The sequence below is a fragment of the Meles meles genome, chromosome 1, assembly GCF_922984935.1.
Source record: "Meles meles chromosome 1, mMelMel3.1 paternal haplotype, whole genome shotgun sequence".
In the NCBI taxonomy this organism is placed as follows: Eukaryota; Metazoa; Chordata; class Mammalia; order Carnivora; family Mustelidae; genus Meles; species Meles meles.
In genome coordinates, this window is record NC_060066.1 from 158,796,561 (window position 1) to 158,818,370 (window position 21,810).

The following is a 21,810-nucleotide window of genomic DNA, read 5'->3' on the forward strand; positions in this document are numbered from 1 at the left end:
AGATGAATTATAGGCAGAATATAAATTCCACCACATCAAAATTACATGAGGGGGATCTCTACAGAATCATATGCAATAACATGTAAGATAAATCATCAATTCAGTTATAAACATAGAGCATAAAGAAAAGAAAGAAACTATTAGAGAAGGATGAGTTATACTCATTTCTCCTTGCACTTCCAGTAATCTGCATTGAAAATAAGCCTCTGTTTAATATCACAAATGTGCAATAAATCGACCATAGGAACAATCTTGTAGTTGACAGTGCAAAGGAATAGTTGTTTTTAAACTATACAAACTTTTAAAATCTATTCTAAGTATGAAATTGTGATAGTCAAGACATTTGGGTAGCATTTCATATTTAATCTTTTATCCAGGCAGTTCTTTCTCTGATAGTAGTGTTCAATTTTGGCCTCAGCTTCGGCTAAATATTGATTTTAACTGGAGGCTAAGATTCATGGATTAATTCATTAACTTAAAATATTAATTTGGCTGTACTCTATGTTCCACTCACTGTACTAGGAGAACAATTTAGCTAATGTAAGTAGCCTGACGAAATATTTTAAGTTCCTGATATTGTGACATTCTCAATGTCTTACTCTCTTTTATCCTAGCATCTAGCAACATGTCTGTCCCATGGTAGTTACTGAAATATCTTTTATTTCTTAAATAAATAACTTCATTAGTAGCCCTTCTACTTTCTTACACCATACCCAAAAATGAACTCAAAATGGATCAAAGGCTTAAATGTGAGGCCTGAAACTGTAAACCTCCTTAGAAGAAAACAGACAGTAATTTCCTTGACATCAGCCACAGAAACATTTTTCTAAATAGCTTCCTCAGGCAAGGGAAACAAAAACAAAATTAAACTATTGGGACTACACCAAAGTAAAAAAACTTTTGCACAGTGAAGGATACCATCAACAAAACAAAAAAGCAACCTGCTGAAAGGAAGAAAATATTTGCAAATGATATACCTGATAAAGGGGCTAATAGCCAAAAAATATAAAGAATTTATACAACTCAACACCAAAAAAAAAAAAATAGGCCAATTAAAAAATGGGCAGAGAACCTGAATAGTCTTTTTTTTTGTACAAAGAAGACATACAAAATGCCAACAGACATATGAAAAGATTCTCAATATCATTCATCATCAGAGCTGCACATCAAAACTACAATGAGATATTACCTTATACCTGTCAGAATGGCTAGAGTCAAAAAGGTAAGAAATAACCAGTGTTGGTGAGGATGTGAAGAAAAAGCAACCCTGCTGCACTATTGATGGGAATGCAAACTGGTGCAGCTGCTGTGGAAAATGGTATGAGGTTTCCTTAAAAAATTAAATATAGATCTACTGTATGATCCAGTAATTGTACTACTGGGTATCTACTCACAGAAAATTAAAACTCTAATTCAAAAAAGATATATGTACCTCTACATTTATTATAGCTTTATTTACAATAACCAAGATATGGAAACAACCCAAGGGTCTATCCATAGATTAATGGATATATATGATTATAATAAAGAAAATGTGTACATATACTGGAATATTACTCAGCTACAAAAAAGAATGAGCTCTTGATGTTTGCCAGGTCCCACAGGATGGACCTAGAGGGTATAATGTTAAGTGAAATAAGTTAGATAAATAAAGATAAATACCATATGATTCCACACATGTGTGGAATTTTAGAAACAAAGCAAACAAAGGAAAAAAGAAACATTAAAAAAACAAGACCTTTACAGAGACCAAACTTGTGGCTGCCAGAGGAGAGGTAGGTGAGGGGATGGGTGAAATACATAAAGGAGATTAAAGTACACTTATAGAGATGATCACCAAATAATGTATGGAATTATTGAATCAATATATTGTATACCTGATACTAATGTAACACTATATGTTAATTGTACTTGAGTAAAAGGAATGAAAAATAACTTCACTTGTAGTACTTCTAATTTTGGGTTATTTTAAATATTTGATAAGCATATTTCTATATCATCATGCAGATTATTAATAAATAAAAGTTGAGTGGACTAAGAATTTAAGAGACTTCTGTAACTCATCATGAAAACCTCCCTCCAGGTTAACAGTAATGGAGCTCAGTCCTATTGGGTATTGTAATGGAATCTACTGAGAATCCATCTCTTCTTATGATTTCTCCATGACCATATTTCCCAATTTTATTCATAAGAATATCAGTTAAGGGCGCCTGGGTGGCTCAGTGGGTTAAGCCGCTGCCTTCGGCTCAGGTCATGATCTCAGGGTCCTGGGATCAAGTCCCGCATCAGTCTCTCTGCTCAGCAGCGAGCCTGCTTCCCTCTCTCTCTCTCTGCCTGCCTCTCTGTCTACTTGTGATCTCTCTCTGTCAAATAAATAAATAAAATCTTTAAAAAAAAAAATCAGTTAGCACATTTTAAAAATGTTTTGCTGAAAGTCAGCAACATTCAAAGCATTTCCCTCATTTTCCTGTCTGGTAATCCAGTCAAAACAGGAGATTACTGTTGGTTTGATATGACTTACTCTTGTTTTACCAAGCTATGAAGCTTCCTTGTCATCTTGATTTTAAAAGTGAAAACCCAAACCTTTCAATAACATGTTTTATTCCCTCACATGGGAATACTATTGAATTACTAAGTGAACAGTCTTTGAAAATCACATTACTATTAATATTTGTCTTAAACAAACAAATGAGAACTCATACACTTATCTTGAAACTTATTCTTAATGATTCCATAAAAGTTATCTTTCACTGTTTTGTTGCAGGCTCTCAGTTTCTCGTTCTTTCATTTGTCTGACTGAAACTTACTGAAAACAGAGTTCATACATTCTATTCTGTAGAATCACTTTGTCTACTTAGCAGTTATCTTCAGTCAATATTAACTTTTTTCCTTCCCTATTTGAGAACAATTGTGGAAACAAAGATGAATTCAGTTTTGCTCTTTCTTTTTGCTTCTCCACCACTATAACACCTTTGTCACAAGAAGGGCACCTATCTTTTTGGGGTTTTTTTTTTTTTTGCCCTATTCTGAACATGACTAAATAACCATTTGGTTGTCCTTAAAATGATGTATAAATTTTATGACTTTTGAGTATTACCTAATGGGCAATATTCTTACTGGCATTCTGGTGGTGTTGACAATACACTCATTGCCCCGTTAATTTACTGGAGAAATAAATGTGTACATGAAAACACATATATATATATACACATATATATGCACATACATGCATTCATACTTACATACATAATTTTAATTAATATGATTTATAGCTTTTTATTATAACTTTTCCAGGTCTTCATAATATGCTTTCTGCATATATAGGAGGGTTTTGGTATATAAATTTGGTGTATAGATTTTATATAATTTAAATATACAACATAATATATGATCTGAATTTACTCAAAAAATAAAATTTAGATATATCAGTTTGTAAATAATTTGGTTTCTGCCATTTTCTCAATAAAACATTGATTTGCATCCTATATACTTCATAAGACACAGAAAATGTTTCTAAAATCATTAACAATGAACAATAATTTGCTTTCAGTAAATAACTAATATCATTTTGAAATGTTGCAGAAATACCTGTTGTCACTCAAATTTAAGACTCTTAGCTTCTGCATCTGTCCAATCTCTTCAGGAAGAAATTCCAGTTTATTGGAACGTAGAGACATAACTGTTACATTCTTACAGCTTCCAATCTGTGGGTAACAAAAGAAAGTAAATAAGGAAATACACAGTAAACTATTTTTGTATTAATTTGTAATATGAAAATAACTTAATTTACAGATTTCCTTATCACATTTAAGACTCTCTTAATATGTCTACTGCTTTATTTTTTATAATCACTCTTTAAAATATATGTATATATTATACATATTCCTTTAGATGTTAAGTCAATATGTATCATATTTTCTTTTGCATATTAGGAAGGAAGAATTTTCTTTATAACTTTATTGTTAGAATGCTCATTAGCTTCATTGTTTTCATTAATAACATTGTTTTTACAGTACAACCAAGTGAATACTAATATATCTATGCTTCTAATAGATCACTCATTCACAAAAGATAAAATATTGTTGACATTTCCATGGCCAGGTTAGTTTTATTTTGTGTTACAATGATACTTGTCATGTTTATTTATAACTTTTGCTCTAAAATAATGACATATTGACTACTGTTCCTTCTTTATGGAAGTGGTTATTAGAAAATATTAAATTAAAAATATACTTTGCATTTTTTTCTTGACATTAATAAATAAAAATCCCACTTAGAAATAGAAACTAACAGAATCTTTTGGTGAATTCTAAAATAAAAATAATATTATCATGCCACATGATAGTTTAAAAAAGTTATTTACATTAAAAGTCTTTCACTTCAGAAATGGAAATGTAATTATCTCAGAATGTCTTATTACTGTTCTTAAAAGTGAAATATTTAAATTAAATTATTTAAAATTTTATTCCATAGCATTGATTAACTTACAATATTTTATTACTTTTCTTTGCTAGTAATGTTTAAGTCAAATGGGTTTTCTGGGTCAAATATAAGAACTTAGCACTTATTTTTTAAAAAAGTAATTAACACATACATATGTAGATAATTCCTATATCTCAACTCATGAATTTACATTGCCATTGCACTTATTAAGTCTTAATCCCAAAACATATTCGTTAAAAGTTAATTAACAGAAACAAGTTTATTCCTCACTTCTCGGGGTAATTCTGGAAGGAAATTCTCATCGACTGCTAACGTTCGAAGACTATGAAGGTAGCCAATAGTAGAAGGTAAAGACTCCAGTTCATTACAGCTACAGTCAAATTCTTCCAACAAAGATAAACTGAAAAGTTAAATATATTAGTTAGATATATTAAAAGGTAAATGGTGAAAGAGCTTTTAAAAGACACATATCCAAGTTCACTGAACAAAAAAACCTTATTCATCTAGTGATAATAGTATCATATAAATTATTTTATCAGTTTAGCCAAGTGGTTCAATACCATTTAATAAGTGGTTCAATTTAGTAGAATAAATTTGGCTTATTTTTTCCCTTTCTAAATTCCCCTGCCATTTAACTGAGCCACTGAAAATGATACAAGGTTTTGTTTGTTTGTGTTAATACAACGGAAGTGTCAGTTATAGCCTAATGTTCATAATGCATGTCCTTGGAATGGATGCATATAACTGGAATAGCAGAAGTCTGTAGAGAGCAGGTCCACAAAAGGGAGGATAAAGGGGGCAAAACATTAACAACAAATCATTGGTTAAATTTTAGGTATTTTACTAAGCATTTTAAAGATAAAAATAAATGATCTTTATCTTATAACAACTCTATGACAGAGTCACTATTTTTAAAATTTTATTTATTTATTTGAGAGAGAGAGAGAAAGAACATGAGAGAGGTCAGTAGGAGAAGCAGACTCCCTGCCGAGCTGGAAGCTCCATGTGGGACTCCATCCTGGGACTCCAGGATCATGACCTGAGCCAAAGGCAGTCGCTTAACCAACTGAGCCACCCAGGCACTCAAGATAGTCACCATTTTTAAAACCATTTCTACAAATAAGGAAATTGAAGCCTACAGAAGCCAAATAACTTGCCCAAGGGCACACAAAGTAGGAAAGCTCGGACCCAAAATGCACACAGTGTGCCTCCACTGTATTCTCTTGTCTCTTAGCCAGTGTGTCTGTAACAGAAGCTATGGATAGGGCTCATTTCAGCCAGCAGATATGTTTAGTTTGATTTACATAGAGGAACAGATGGAGAGAATCTCAAGAAGACTCTCCACTGAGTGCAGAGCCCGATGCGGGGCACAATTTAATGACCCTGAGATCATGACTGAGCCAAAACCAAGGGTCAGATGCTTAATCGACTAAATCACCCAGGCATCCCTACATAATATTTTAAAAAGTGGTAAACTCTACCTAATGACCCGGATGTTTGGTGCCTCTTGAAATAGGGAAATCTGGTAATAACAGTCTGGAATTCTTCCATGACAAGCAATAGAAACAAGTAATGGCTGCTGCCTTCACATCAACACAGTTCTTTAGCTGGTCACAATCCCTACTATTCCACATGTAGCCAATTTTAACCCACATCTACAAACAGAAATTGCATAAATGCACATTCATGTTATCACCAGGAAACAAGACATTTCAATATCTGGTTTGAGATAGCTGGGAAAGAAAGATGGCCCGTCACTGAGGGAGCACTATCTGTAGTTAAGTTGTCATTGATATTGTTGTTAATATTATCACATTGTTATTACCGTTCATATTATCGTTATTACTGTAATAGGAAGTGTGAGGATCTCACTGTTGTAAAGGGAAGAATGAATTAGATTTAGTAAGAGTTAGAGTTGTAGAATCACTTCCTTTTTTTATATCTTGGAACTAGCTGGCTGGAATGCAATTTATTCCCATCATTTAATTAATGAGTAAACATAGAAAGTAAGCGTATGGGTTGTAAGTCAGTTGGAATGGATTTGTGCCCCAGCTCAGTCACTTACTAAGTGTGTTATCTTGGGTATCAAACAATAAAACAATGACCACAGCTTCAAAACTGAAGCTGATTTTATTTACCTGCTGGGCAAAGGAACATAATGGGGAAGAAATTCACTGAGTAGTGCTCTGATGGGGAAAAGTCAGTGCGAAAAGGAGGTAATCACAGTGGAATACGTCCATTAAAGATTAAACATTTGCGTTATGGATTGGGTGAATGAGTTCACAAGTCTGTGTACAGTTAAGTAAATCAAGTCTCATGAACCATGGGTCAGGAAGGAATAATTTGGTAGGTCAAGTCTGACCCTGACTAAGGTAACTCGTGGTTCCTGGTCCTTACCATCTTCAGCTGGTTAGAATCAGTTGCAGTGAAACATGGCATTCAGATTTGAACAGTATCTCATAAGCAAATGCTGCTTTAGTGAACAATTGTCCTTTGACATAGACAAGGCATGTAGCTTTTTTTCTGAGTCTTAGTTTCTTCACATTTGCAAAGAGGATACTAATAATTCCTGCCTCGTGTAGTTGCTCTGAGTATTTTATGAAATACTGTTTAAGAATTTAGTACAAGAACCGTCATAAAATACATGCTCAGGAAATATTTTCTCTTTGTATTAGTGAACCCTGATAAATTCATTTCTAAATCCTTTGAGGCTCCCATATGCAGGGATGAGTATATTGCTGGGTGCCAGGTATGTATGGCTGTGTGTGTGTGTGTGTGTGCGTGTGCGCACGCGCGTGTGTGGGGTGTGTTGGTGTGGGCAGGAATCAATGTATGTGCGAAACCCAGTAATAGTTTATTTCTTAGAAATAAAGTCTAGCCCAGTGCTTCACATATATAATGCACTTAATAAATTTGGTAGAATTGAATAAACCATTTGTCGATGGTTTAAGATTATGTACTCAGCAAATGGTCAAAAAACTACTGGAGACGTTTAAAAATAAAAATTTCAAATGCATGTTCAGAGGTAGAAGTCAAAGACCTAGTTCAAAATGTAATGAAGTTTTCTCACTTTTCCTTTCTTTTATAAAAACATTTTTTAAAATAAAAACATATTTTGAGGTTAGTCTTGAGTCCCAGTTAAGCAGCCCTTACTTTGCGTAGTTCTGATGTGAACGCATTTCAGTCATCACGGTTTCATTAGATAACATTATTCCCCCATCACCAAAGCTCAAACTTCAGTATATTAACTGAGCAACTGCATAAAACATAAACTTCGCTCCTAATTCTTGGGCCCACAAATCACAATGTAAATAACGGATGCACACCATGTGATTCATCACATTCCCTCTTTCTAAGGCTGTCAGTGATTCGTCCCTAAACATCTGTCATTGGGTTTGCACCACAAATAGTACATCATGTGGTTGTTTTGCCTTCTTGTCAATCAGTAGAGAGATACTATAGGTGCACTAATTTAATACTTATTGCACTATTACTGTTGGAAAATGCTCTTGGTCTTCCTAATTCTCTTGGTGATTTTAACGAAAATGTGAAAACTTAAACAAGTTCTTTAACCCTGCCAATGGAACAAGGAGTTATTTCAACTCTGGAATTAAACAGACGTTGGAATAGGCCATCAATGCTACAGCTGGAGATCATACAATTTCTTTAGCTGAGTTGTGGAAAAAATATGACATAAAGCGTACAAATAAAAATATGCAAGCATCATGGCAGGAAGTCCTGGCAAGTACTATGCATGCATTACAGCAGAAACTTTCACCACACCATGCAGACAACATTGCAGGACCTGCACAAACATAACTGGAGTTACAGAAGAGGCAGCTGACTGTGGGGATGCTGCCTGCCCTCTTCAAAGGACCGTACACATGCTGTTGGAGGAACTTAACAGCAAGCTTGTTGACGTAAATGAGGAAAGTGGTTGTAATGAAAAGGATGAAGATGTCTTAGAGGAAGCGATGCTGGTAATAAACTTCACATTAAAGGAACTCTCAGGGATGTTTCATGACATGGAAAGCACAAAGGATAGAAGTCTGGGAGCCTCTTTAAGCTTAAAAAGACAATTCACCAATGTACAGGAACGGTGTTCACTCTGAAATATGATTTACATGATGACAAGAAGGCAAGTATGTTCAAAATAATATTGATAACTTTTTTTTTTACAAAAACCCCACTCTAATTCTTGATGTTCATACTGTCTACAAATACAGCAAACTAGACGAATATTAGTTTTACTATTTTTCCATTTCCTTATACACTTATAACCAACCCTAATAGTGTTTAATGTTTAAAAAAAGATTTTAAAGGCCTTCAGACAGAACTATCATAGTTTTGCCTCTTTGATTTTTTTTTTAAAAGACGATATTTATTTATTTACTTATTTGACAGAGAGAGTGAGAAAGCACAAGCAGGTCGAGTGGAAGAAGGGAGAGGGAGAGGGGGATGCAGGCTTGCCGCTGAGCAGAGTTGGCCCATGGGGGCTCTATGGCAGACACTTAACTGACTGAGTCACCCAAGAGCCCCTCCCTCATTGATTATTAAGACTGTTGCATGGTTTTAGCTTGAATGGTTGTTTTCACAGTCTTCCACCTCTGTGCAAAGTAAGAATTTCCTGCATTGAAAAAGACAACATTTTGACTGCACTATGGGCTTTCCTCAAAGAATTTTACATCTGAAAGAATTTTACATCTTTGGGTTATAAAGCTATTAGATGCAAAATACACACTCTTCAAAGATCTCAGAAATTCAAAAGATTTAAACTCATAACATTCCAGCTGACTTTGTTAATGGCAATCTTGTTAGGAATCACTTAAAATATTTTAATACGGGATCCTTGGCAAAAACAGTTATATCACGTTACTCAGATTATCACTGGCTTTCAAAAGATAGAGCAAAACAAGTGAAGTTGATCACCACAGAAAGACAAGTACTGTATGATCTCACTTATATGTGGAACCTAAAACAAAAGGAAACTGAGCTCATAGATACAGAGAACAGATGGGTGCTTGCCAGAAGTGATAGGGAATGGGAGAAATGGGTGAAATGTGGACAAACGGTGCAGAATTCCATTTACAAAATAAGTAAGCCATGTGGATATAACCTCCAGCATGGTGGCCATAGTTAGCAATACTGTATGTATTGCATATTTTAAAGTTAAGAGAATGGATCTTAGACATTCTCATCACAAGCAAAAAACAAAACAAAACAAAAAACAAACAAACAAACAAAACATATGTATGGTGATGAATGCTACTAGACTTATTGTAGTCATCATGTCACAATATACACAAATATTGAATCATTATGTTGTATACCTGAAACTAATAATGTTATGTCAGTGACATCTTAATAAAAATACATTCATTTACTTTTTGCAAAAATAAGATAGATCTAAAGTTCCTCTTTTTTTTTTTTTTTTAAAGAATTGTTCCTAGGAGTCTATAATTGTACACATTAAAAGGAAAAATACATTGCAAAGAAAGTGTAAAATACTTTAAAACAGCACTTCCCAAACTTCAGAATGCCTATGAATCAGCAAGAGAACTTATTAAAATTCAAATTCAGAGTCAGTCATTGTGGTGGGCCTAGGTCTTGCATTTATAACAAGTGCATAGGTGATTAAATTCTGCTGGTCCTAGGAACACACACTGAGTTAGTTGTAAGGCTTTAAATAAAGTCCCTGCAAATATTTCAAGAGTAGCATTTAAACACACAGACACACACACAAAATAGACATGCTCATAAAATCTAAAATCTATATAAATATTACAAGAGTTGTGCGCAGTAAAGCTTTGCCTTAGTTCACACATAAGTACAACTACTAAAGTAGGCTACTGAAGGTAGTAATGCTTGAAATTAAACAAAAATAATAGTATTGACTTAATTTTCTAAAAATACTCTCTACATTTTTCTCTAGTTTGGTCTTCATGAATTAGTTTTGGCTGGAAAGATATTATTGTATCATTAACCCTCAATTACCTAGCTAGTAAGTAAGAAAGATTGTGAATATATTACATGGATAATCTATAATTTCCCTTTAAAATCATTCATGACTATGAGAAACCATTAGATACTATTAAATGTTCTATTAACATAGATGCTAACAAACGTAAAAACAAATGGATTTGGGCTTCACTTTCTTTGTTTAGCTTTAAGTCAATAGAAATAATGTAATTCAGTGGAAAATATTCAGACAGGCTTGGGTTCCAATTCTAGTGTGACCGCTTAATAGCTGAGCAAATTTTGTCTATGATTAGTTCTTGTTTTCCCATCTGTAAGATTGGTTGATAAAGTCTAATACTGAGAGTTTCAAAGAGGAATAAATGTATGCTAAGCCTATGGGATATATATATGACACTTCAATAAAATGACCTGTTCTAAGGTGGAGGTACCCTGTAAAAAATATATTTTTTAAAAATTTTATTTATTTATTTGAAAGAGATCACAAGTAGGCAGAGAGGCAGAAGGGGTGGGGGGAGCAGGCTATAAAATACTAACCATCATCCGAGCTTTCAGTGAGTCATAATCCTTTTGCTGAGGGTCTTGCTTTGATGTTGATGGCAGCTGATGTTGATCAGGGTGGTGGTTGCTGAAAGTTTTGTAAAATTTCTTAAAATAAGACTACAGTGAAGTTTGCCATATCAGTTTACTCTCCCTTTCATGAACCATTTTTCCATAGCATGTGATGCTGTTTGATACCAGAACTTCTTCCAAAATTGGGGTCAGTCCTCTCAAACCCTGCTGCTGCTGTATCAAGTAAGTTTATATAATATCCTTTGATGTCTTTCAACAATCTTCACAGCACCTTCACCAGGAGTAGATTCCATCTCAAGAAACCAATCTCTTTCCTCATCCATAAAAAGCAACTCCTCATTCACTGAATGTTTTATCATGAGAATGCAATAATTCAGTCATATCTTCGGCTCCACCTCTAATTCTCTTGCGACCTCTACTATATTAGCAGTTACTTCTCCACTGAAGTCTTGAACCCCTCAAAGTCATTCATGAGAGGTGCAATCAACTTCTTCCAAACTCCTGTTAATCTTAGTATTTTGACTTCTTCCCATGAATTACAAATGTTCTTAATGACATCTAGAATGATGAATCCTTTCTAGGAGGCTTTCAATTTACTTTTTGCAGATCTATCAGAGGCATAACTATCTACAGCCACTGTAGCCTTACAAATTGTATTTCTTAAATAATAATACTTAAAAGTGAAAAGCCCTCTTGGATCCATAGGCTGCTGAACGGATGTTGTGTTCGTAGGCATGAGATCATCCATCTCATTGTGTATCTCCATCAGAGCTCTTGGGTGAAAAGGTGCATTATCAATGAATGAGCAGTAAAATTTTGAAAGGATTCTTTCTTTCTAAGCAGTAGGTCTCAACGGTGGGCTTAAAATATTCAGTAAATCATTTTGTGAATTGATGTGCTCTCAGCCATGTTTTGTTGTTCCATTTATAAGCACAAGCAGAGGAGATTTTAGCAAAACTCTTAAGGGTCCTAAGATTTTTGGAATGATAAATGAGCATTGGCTTCAACTTAAAATCACTAGGTGGGGGTGCCTGGGTGGTTTAGTCAGTAAGCATCTAACTCTTCAGTTTGGATCAGGTCATGATCTTCTGGTTGTGAGATTGAGCCTTGCCTCAGGCTCCACCCTGAGTGGGGAGTCTGTTTCTCTCTCTCCTCTCTGTCTCTCCCCCACCCTGTGTGCATGTATGTGCCTGTGCTCATGCACTTGTGTTCTCTCTCTCAAATACATTAATCAATCTTTAAAAAAATAAATAAAATCACGAGCTGATTAATCCCTACCAAGAAAGTCAGCCTGTCCTTTGAAACTTTGAAGCCACACATTAACTTCTCTCTAGCTGTGGAAGTCCTAGGTGCCATCTCATCCAATAGAAGGCTATTTCACCATTTTCCCTGAAAATCTTTCGTTTAGTGTAGCCGCCTTTATTAATTGTTATAGTTAGATCTTCTGGATAGTTTATTGTAGCTTCTACAACAGCACTTGCTGCTTTACCTTGCACTTTTACGCTATGTAAACAGCTTCTTTCCGTAAACCTCATGTAACGACCCCGCTAGCTTACAACTTTTCTTCTGCCCCTTCCTCACCTCTCTCGTCTTCAAAGAATTGAAGCGATTTTGCTCTGGATTAGGCATTGTTGGGTCAGGGAATGTTGGGGCTGGTTTGATCTTCTAACCAGAATATGAAAACTTTCTACATACCAGCTATAAGACTGTTTTGTCTTCTTATCATTCATGTGTTCACTGGAGTAGCAGTTGTAATTCCCTTGAGGAACTTTTCTTTTGCATTCACAACTTGACTGTTCAGCACGAGAGGCCTAGCTTTTGGCCTGTCTTGGATTTTGACTTGCCTTCCTTGCTTAGCTAAGTCATTTCTAGCTTTTGATTTACAGTGTGAAATGTGCAACATTTACTTTCACTTGAATACTTAGAGACTGATGAAGAAGGGTTAGTATTTGGCCTAACTTCAATATTGTGGTGTCTAAGCAAATAGAGAAAGCCGAGGAAAGGGAGGAATATGGGCAAACAACTGGTTGGTAGATGAGTGGGAACAAATGACATTTACAGATAAATTTGCTGTCTTGCATAGAGGCAGTTCATGGTGCTCCTAAACAGTTACAGGCATAACATCAAAGATTGCTGATCACAGATCACCATAAGAAATATACTAATGATGATAAAATTTGAATTATTGTGAGAATTAACAAAATGAGACATAGAGTCACAAAGTGAGCAAATGTTGTTGGAAAAATGGCCCTGATAATGCTGCTCAATACAAGGTTACCACAAACCTTCAATTTGTAGAAAAACTCAGTATCTGTGAAGTACAATAAAATGAGGTATGTCTGTAATAACTAAAGAAAGAGATATAAAATTTGTTTAGAAAAGGCAAGTTGCTTAAATAGCTACTGCCTGAAAGCATCAGGATACCCCCGGAGTTAAGAGACCAAACTGCAGCCAGCCAGCTGGGATCGGAATCTGGGCTTGAGCAATTACTAGCGGTAATATCTTTGTCAAGTTACTTTAATTACTCTGTACCTTAGTTTCATCACTAGGCACAAGAGGGTGATAATGGTAGTTAACCATGTGTTACAAGGACTAAATACAGGTAAAACACTTAGAATGGGCCCATAATGAATGCTAAGTAACTTTGCAATTATCCTTATTTTCAGAGATTATAAAATCAATTTCATATAATGTAAGCCAAGAATCAAGTTTTAGACTCTACCCTTAATTTTGTCATTAATATTAGGTAAGTTGCTTGTGCTGCTTCTAAACAATGCAAGAAATTAACAAAATTGAAATAAATTATTTTCTGTAATGTTTACTCAATGAAACCACCCAGTTTTTGTTCTAAATCCTAGTCTAAGATGAATTCAGTCAAATCATGGTGGAAATAGCATTTGCTGGGAACAGTCAATCATTTAGAGGTTTTACACATGAAACATCCATGTTGACTGATTTTGAACAGAGTTACCGTCATTGCATCATTGTCAAGACAATATACTTTTCCTTTGATCCATTTTCCCATTCTTCCAAAGTAATAACTGATCTTTCCCTTCCTTTGGATTCTTTAGGAAGTTAATTAGGTTGATTGAAAAGAATATCTGTACTTTTTTTATTATTATAGGAGAAAAGTATTACCCAAATGTAAAATTCTACTCAGTATTTTTTTTAAAGTGAACATTTCTAAAATGAGTAGAAAAAGCTTTGTTCATTGCAAAAGACCACTAAAAAAGATTCTATATGTCTCGAGATAGGATACTGATTTTTTTAACCAACCAAAATATAGAGACATTTATGTTGCATTTATAATTTGGCCACAACACATAAATGGTCACAGTCCTAAAATACCAAGGCAGGGAGTGCAGGAGAAAATAGGCAGTAAAAGACAATGGCTTTTAAATGGAAATCATTGCTGGTTTTGTACCTTAACTGAAATCTTATCCAGTCCGTGAAGTTCCATTTGATCATTTCTCTGTACCTTTCTCAATAACTTTACTTTTTCTATAACGATAATTCTGTCACTTTGGGAAATACATGACAATCTTTTTCTTTTGTGTTTTAAATTCCTCTCTAGATCCTTAGACCTTACACTATGATTCTAAAGGCTTATTCTTGAGGACTCTGCCAAAAAGCTCAGAAACGGTTTCGAACAGTGCTTTTCTTGAGAATATAATTTTTTTTTTTTTTTTTTAAAGATTTTATTTATTTGACAGAGAGATCACAAGCAGGCAGAGAGGCAGGCAGAGAGAGAGGAGGAAGCAGGCTCCCTGTTGAGCAGAGAGCCCGATGCGGGGCTCGATCCCAGGACCTGAGATTGTGACCTGAGCCGAAGGCAGAGGCTTAACCCACTGAGCCACCCAGGTGCCCCGAGAATATAATTTTATAAGTTTAAATTATGTCTATCATGGACTAAATCTTTGTGTCCTACCTCCCAATTCATATGTTAAAGCCTTAGCCTCCAGTGTGATAGTATTTGGATAGGGGCTTTTGGGAGGTAATTAGGATTAGATGAAGTCATTGGGGATAGGGCCTTTGTAATGGGATCAGTCCCTTATAAGAAAAGTCACTAGAGAACTAGTCTCTCACTCCCTCTCTCTGTCTCTCTCTTTATACATAAAGAAAAGGTTGAGTGAGCACACTGAAGGATGGTAGCTGCTTGTAAGCCAAAAGCAGAGTCCTCAGAATGAAATCTACTTTGCCACCATCTTGATCTTGGACTTTCTAGCCCCCAGAACTGTGATACATAAATTTGTGCTGTTTAAGCCACCTAGCCTGTGATATTTAATTATGGCAACCTGAGAAGACTAAGATAGTATATTATTACATTTGAAAATCCATATAAAACATTTTTCTTTTTAAACACTAGATGTTTATTCATATTATATTACGAATTCTCACTCAAATGAACATAAACAATAATAAATAAATGTCTTTTTAATTGTTCCTATTAATGACTATTATACATCTCACAACAACCTCTGAGATGAATTATTATTTCTACTTTCCAGATGAGAAACCTGCAATTCTGAGATGCGAAGTGACATGTCCAAGGTCCATTAGTTAATGATTGCAGAAGCCAGGATTGAAATCTGCCTAGTTCCAAAGCTTGCAAATATTTCCTTCTGCCGTAGTGCTTAGTTACATACAATGAAGGGAGATAAAACATATTCAAGACATGATCCCAGACATCAATGAGTCTATATTCTAGCTTAAATTCCTTTAAGCTAGATTCTAGCTTAAAGAATTCTAGCTGGTAAGACATGGCAAAATAATGGAGAAATTAAATGATGATACAAAAGATAAATAAGAACCTGATATAAAAAATGGAAAAATATCACAAGTTAGAATGTTCTCTAACTTATATACAGAGTTCCCAAGACTTATTTGTCCATGAAACTTATCTTTGTGTCACACCTATTAAAATCCCAAGTAATAACTGTTTTGAGAAATATAATTTGGAAAATGTTGATCTAGTTTGTAGGTATACTACAACTTTTCAGTTTAGGGGAGGAAACTGCAGTGGTCTGGGTGGGCAGAAGAAAGAAGAGAGAAGAATTAAGTTGTAAAAACAGTAAACATATTTCTTGAATCCAAATCCCAGAAATATCAATAACTTTTTACTTTATCAAACTATTTTTTAAAACATTTAGTGACTATGTAGCACTTTCTATTTATTAATACATTTAATCCTCACAACATTCTTTTAAGGTCAGTATTATTATTATTACCTCCATTTTATGAGGAGCGAGCCAAGGCTCTGTTACGCAATAGCAAATCAAAGAGCCAGATTTTGGGGACGCCTGCGTGGCTCAGTTGTTAAGTGTCTGCCTTAGACTCAGGTCATGATCCCAGAGTTCTGGGATTGAGCCTCTCATCAGAAACCCTGCACAGCAGGAAGTCTGCTTCTCCCTCTCCTGCTTCCCCTGCTCGTGTTCCCTCTCTTGCTGTGCCTCTGTGTCAAAAAATTAAAAAAAAAAAAAAAAAAAGAGCCAGACTTTGAACCCAGAAGGGCTGGCTCCAGCAACCAGCCACTATGGTAGACTTTTTCTCTACCCCAGCTTCATTTTGTTTTGTATTTTTGTATTATTTTATTTTATTTTAGATTTTTTAAAAAATTTATTTGACAGGGAGAGGGAAAGCACAAGCAAAGGGAGCAGTGGGCAGAGGGAGAAGCAGGCTCCTCACCAAACAGGGAGCCCAATGCAGGGCTCTATCCCAGTACCCCAGGACCCCAGGATCATGACCAGAGCCAAAGGCAGTTGCTTAACTGACAGAGCCACCCAGGGACCCCTAAAGCACCTTCATTTTAAACTAGCATTTCAGGTAATTCTGACACAGCTACAATAGGTCCAGGTTTGAGAAGACAGCTGAATCTAGATAATTCTCAATCTTTAGCATACATCAGAATCCCCTGAAGGGCTTGTTTACACAGAGCCTGCCGGCCCAATGTCCAAAGTTTCTCAATTCAGTAGATCTGGCTTTGTCTCAGTACGTGCACAGCTAACTAGTTCCCTGCTGAAGCTGATGCCGCTGATGAGACAACCACATGCGGAGAACCACTGGTTTAAATGAGACTATGGAAAAACTTGAATATTGTGTAAAGGAATTTGAGTTTTACCCAGTGAAGGGTGTGTGTGCGTGTGCATGTGTGTGTGCGTGTGTCTGTGTGTGTCTGTGTTTTGTCTTTAATTTCTTAACTAGTATAACATTTTATAATAAAAAATTCAAAAACTACAGAGAGTATATAATAAAAGCAAGTCTCTCTGTTCTGTTCACCAGCCCCCACATTTTCTTCCCTAAAACTGTGCACATTTCTAGTTTCTTATGTATCCTTCCATGATTAGGAAACAGAGGGAAAAATGTTTTTTAGCATTCAGGTATCTAGAATAAAGTTCACTTATTTTCTTGTTATAACAGTCTAGTACCTAGACTACTGGAATTTACTATCTAGGGTATTAACATCATACAAGCTAAAGATCTGGATCAAAGAACTAGAAAATTATAGATGTAGGTAGGTAGTATAAATTAGGAAACTAAGCCAACAGAGAGGTTAAATAACTTGTTCAAGTTCACACACTGAGTGGCATAGCCACGGTTCACACCTATGTTGTTTGGCACCAAAGCCAGTGCTCCTTGCATTATCCCTCAGGAATTTGAGGCCCAAGAAGAAAAGGCTTACCCAGCTTTGCTTAGTTACTTCGATTTTCTGATTCCCAGTCCAACAGTCATTCTTTTTACTATACTCAATGAGGGAATGATTTTTTAAATTTCCATTCAGATTTTTGAGTTTTTATTGCTTTGACCAAGGCTATGAAGCTAAGAAAGAGAAGGTTTAGTATGTATTTTCTCTTCCTGTGGAAACTCCTTTGCTTCTAGAGCAGTGGGACCCATTAAGTTACCAAGTATTACAAAGTGTGAGACTCAACTATCATGTATAGTAAGAAGCATCATAGGTCAACTAACAGCTTAGCTTTGAAATCTGTTAACTTTTCTCAGCCTCAGTCTCTAACTGTTGATAGTGAGAGGGAGATGATAATACACACAGGAGATGATTAATGGGGGCTTTAACTAAATAGGAATGTGTGTAAAACACTGAACATGGTATTTGGCACAATGTGGAAAAAAGGTTATTAATTATTATTTTTCATTATACATTCAATTTGCAGAGTGGCTGAAACTTCTGGGTACAAATTAAGGTTTGACAACAAAATAACCAATTTTATGTCATTTCACACAAAAGTCATGGAATCCATTTCAATTGTGAAAAATGTTCTAAAATGAATCCTAGCAGTTTTTAATATTGGACTACTAAAAATGACCTAAGATAATTCTAACATTGAAACGTTCTAAGTGCAGAATGAGAATATCACTACAGCAGGTCTTAACATATCTAGGATTTGGGTGTCCAGAGTTCTAGGTAGAATGTTTCTATCTAGACTATTCTACTCTTTATGAATAGAATAAATGCAGACTATTCTACTCTTTATGAGACAGTTTTTGGCATGTGACTTGGGGTGCCATTAAATAAGATCATAATCAAATTTTACCTTTAGGACTTGCACTAAACCTCTGATCTATCAATTTTGAATTCTCTAAGGAAAAGCAAAGCTATCATTGCTATTGTTATTATTTTTATGTCATACAAATTGCTTATTAAGGTATACTATAAAATTTTAGGTATTTAGGTATTTAGTTTATTTTATGCCATACATGCAAATACGAAACATGTGTATTCAGGTGTTACCTTTGAAGTGAGAACATAAGTTAGACAATGGCTCTCATAATTTTACTATATAAAACATGATGTGATATAGAACAGGTATCTTCAAACTTTGTTGGTCTTAGGACCCATTTACACTCTTAAAAATCATGGGTAACTCTAAAGAACATGTGTTTATATTTTTTATATCTATTGGTATCACTATACTATAGATTAAAATGGGAGTTTTAAAAAAATAATTAATGTCTATTTAATAATAGTAAACCTATAACATTTTAATTAATGTATCTTTATTCCAAGTAACTATATTTTTTCTAAAAAACATATAGTGAAAAAGGTGATACTGTTTTTATTTTTGTAAATCTATTGAATATTTGGCTTAATAGATGGTACTGGATCTCTTCTCGCTTATGTATTTGATCTGTTGTGACACATTGTTCTGACTGAAGTATATATAACAAAATCCAGCCTCACACAGATATGTAGTTGAAAAAAGAAGGAATTTTTCAATAGTCTTTTTGGATAATTGTGATTGTTTTCTTTGATACTACACCAAAACTCAACAACCAGCAGTTTTTTATGGGATAACTGCAATGTAGAATCTGAAATTGTATCAATGAGTTTTCTTATTCTTCATACCAATACATTAAAATCAACTAGTCTATTTTGCATTTTGAATGGGTCTTTTACTCATGTCTGACTTTGTAACTCATGCATTGGTCATTTGGAAATACGGCTTCACTGAGTTATACAGATTTTCTAGATGTTCACACATTTCATAGCATAATATCAACAAATTACATTAATTTTTATCACACTAGTCTTATCAGAAAGGCTTATCAGAAAGTATTGATTGGGAAGCTGTCAAGCTCACAGTGGCAGATAGGAATTTTCCAAAATTGCTTGCTAGCTTGATAGCTCAAATTTTACTGTGAGTGACAAATACTGTCAGTTGTTTTCCTTGAAGAGACAAGCTCACTTTGTTCATTTTCGACAAAGTGTCTACCCAAAACCCAAGTTTAAATAACCAGTTTGTCAGTCATTCTTTTCCTTAAAGACTTTTTTTTTTTTTTTTTAAGAGCTGTCTTTAGGGTCACAGTAAAATTCAGAAGAAGGTATAGAGAATTCCCATACAATTCCCACTGGCTTCTTTCTTTCTTTCTTTCTGTTTTTTTGTTTGTTTTCACCAGTTTTTGTTTTGTTTTAATTCATTCCTCTAACACTTCTCTTTTATTTTCCGTGAAACAATAATCAAAGGAAAGTAATGGCACTTAAAGAAATCTAAAAAAATGAGGTCTATGATAAGATTCTTAACCTTTATCCCTGCAAACCAGTAATCAACCTTGAATTGAATAGGCCCATTTATCTTTGATGAACCATTTTCATACTTCTAAAGGCAAATAACTTTATTTTTATAAATAACATTTATAGTACTATTTTATAGTATTACTACTATAAATAACAATTACTAAATATAATATATAAATTGCTTATGGTGTAATGATAACATATTATAAACTATAGAGCTTTATACAAACTGATTTGATTTCACAAGACATGTTCAAGTGAATTTTGAGCTGCTGCTACTCAGTCAAAAACATCAAATTAATAGTATCTGAAAAATTACAGGCAATAATTAACATAATTAATGATCTCGGAAATCCCTTTGCTTATGAAAGAGTCATAGCTATTTCTCATGATACTATATAGTGTGTCAATGCAATGTTCAGATATAAAACTAAATTAAGATAGGAAATGTTTTGAAGTAAAAAGATTCAGCATATCCTTTTGTTCCTGTCTAAGAGGGGCTGACTGGTATGAAACTTTGGCACTTACTTTCCGATTGTGTTGGGTAGTATTGTAAGTTGATTGTCATCTACTTTTAGAGTTGTTAATTTTTTCAACAGTCCTAAAATAGAGAAGAAGCTTTATTAATACACAAGAACAGATCTTTGACAGTAAATACAATAAGAAAGAAAAGAATCACTTGTGAAGACTATTTATCATGCCAACTGGCTACACTCTGCTTATATAAACCTACAGCTATATTTGTGTGTAGTCTAGTCTTGACTTTCCATTTTAAAAACTTCACTTGCATCAGTGGGAGTTCAGGTTCATCAATGCAGACTAATAAGCACAACACAGGGCTCCACAGAAACCAAAGACAGCAACACTACCACATTTCCCTTATCTAGTATACCACAAATGGACCAGATGAAAATTTTTGAGCCAGCTGTGATTTAATATTTAACTAACTCCTAAGATAATAACTAACATCCCTGTTGTGATACAAATTAAAAACAAATCTGAGGTAAGCCTAATAATCAACGAATGGGTATTGAAATATTGCGATGCAGTGATTATAATTATGGACTTGGAAAATTACAACATATGACCTCATACTCTTTGCTACCATAAATCCTCGAGTTGGATCCGCAGAAATCACAAAAACTTGCAATTTTAATATACAGAACAGAACTGGCCAAGAATCGAAGTTTCAGCTATCTGTATTTCACTGTCAGATTTACGCCTCCCATACCCTTACTGACTGCTCTATTCCCAGGGTTTTAATGAGTAAACGCCACAGAGTAATTGAAGAACATTTTCCTTTACCCAGCCACAGTGTAGTATCAGTCTGGCTTAAATAGCCAAGGCCCAAGGGCAAAGCGTGATTAATTTTTGTTTTGCATTGGAAATATGCATATATACTGCAGGTTACTTTTTCTGCAGAAAACTTGTGTTCATGGATAGAGTGGGTTCCATGGTCAAATGTGTTTGGGAAAAGCTAAATTAAACAACATTAAACATATTTCTTTAATGAAGTTTTCCGAGGACATTTTAATATATTAATGCAGCAATGTGACTTTGCAAAGTTATTGCGGAACGCCAGTGAGTGTGCTGCGCACCTTGCACCGCTAGTGTTCTGTGAACGCGCTTTGAGAAGCACCGCCATGGACCACGCCCACCCACCTCACGTGCTCTGCAGATTCCTTAAAGTCATAGAGCAAGTCAGAATAGATCTGAAATAAAAAGCGATTATTGCACTTTAAATTTCAGTATGCTCAGTTACATATTCTGTAGAAGCACTCAGAATCTCT

At 34.7% G+C, this 21,810-nt stretch overlaps 1 protein-coding gene across 7 annotated transcripts in view; it reads right to left on the reverse strand.

Moving 5' to 3' along the window:
* The window catches only part of LRRC7 (leucine rich repeat containing 7), a 563,262-nt gene that overhangs the window by 122,350 nt on the left and 419,102 nt on the right, over positions 1-21,810 (reverse strand). For all 7 annotated transcript variants that reach the window (XR_006817634.1, XR_006817637.1, XM_045998653.1 and 4 more), the window contains 3 exons: positions 20,549-20,621; positions 4,714-4,843; positions 3,589-3,704 (listed from right to left, as the gene is read on the reverse strand). Coding sequence is in view for 5 of the 7 variants with exons in the window: in XM_045998653.1 (XP_045854609.1) it covers positions 3,589-3,704; positions 4,714-4,843; positions 20,549-20,621 (319 nt within the window). In the remaining 2 variants the exon portion in view is untranslated. The remainder of the gene's footprint in view (positions 1-3,588; positions 3,705-4,713; positions 4,844-20,548; positions 20,622-21,810) is intronic.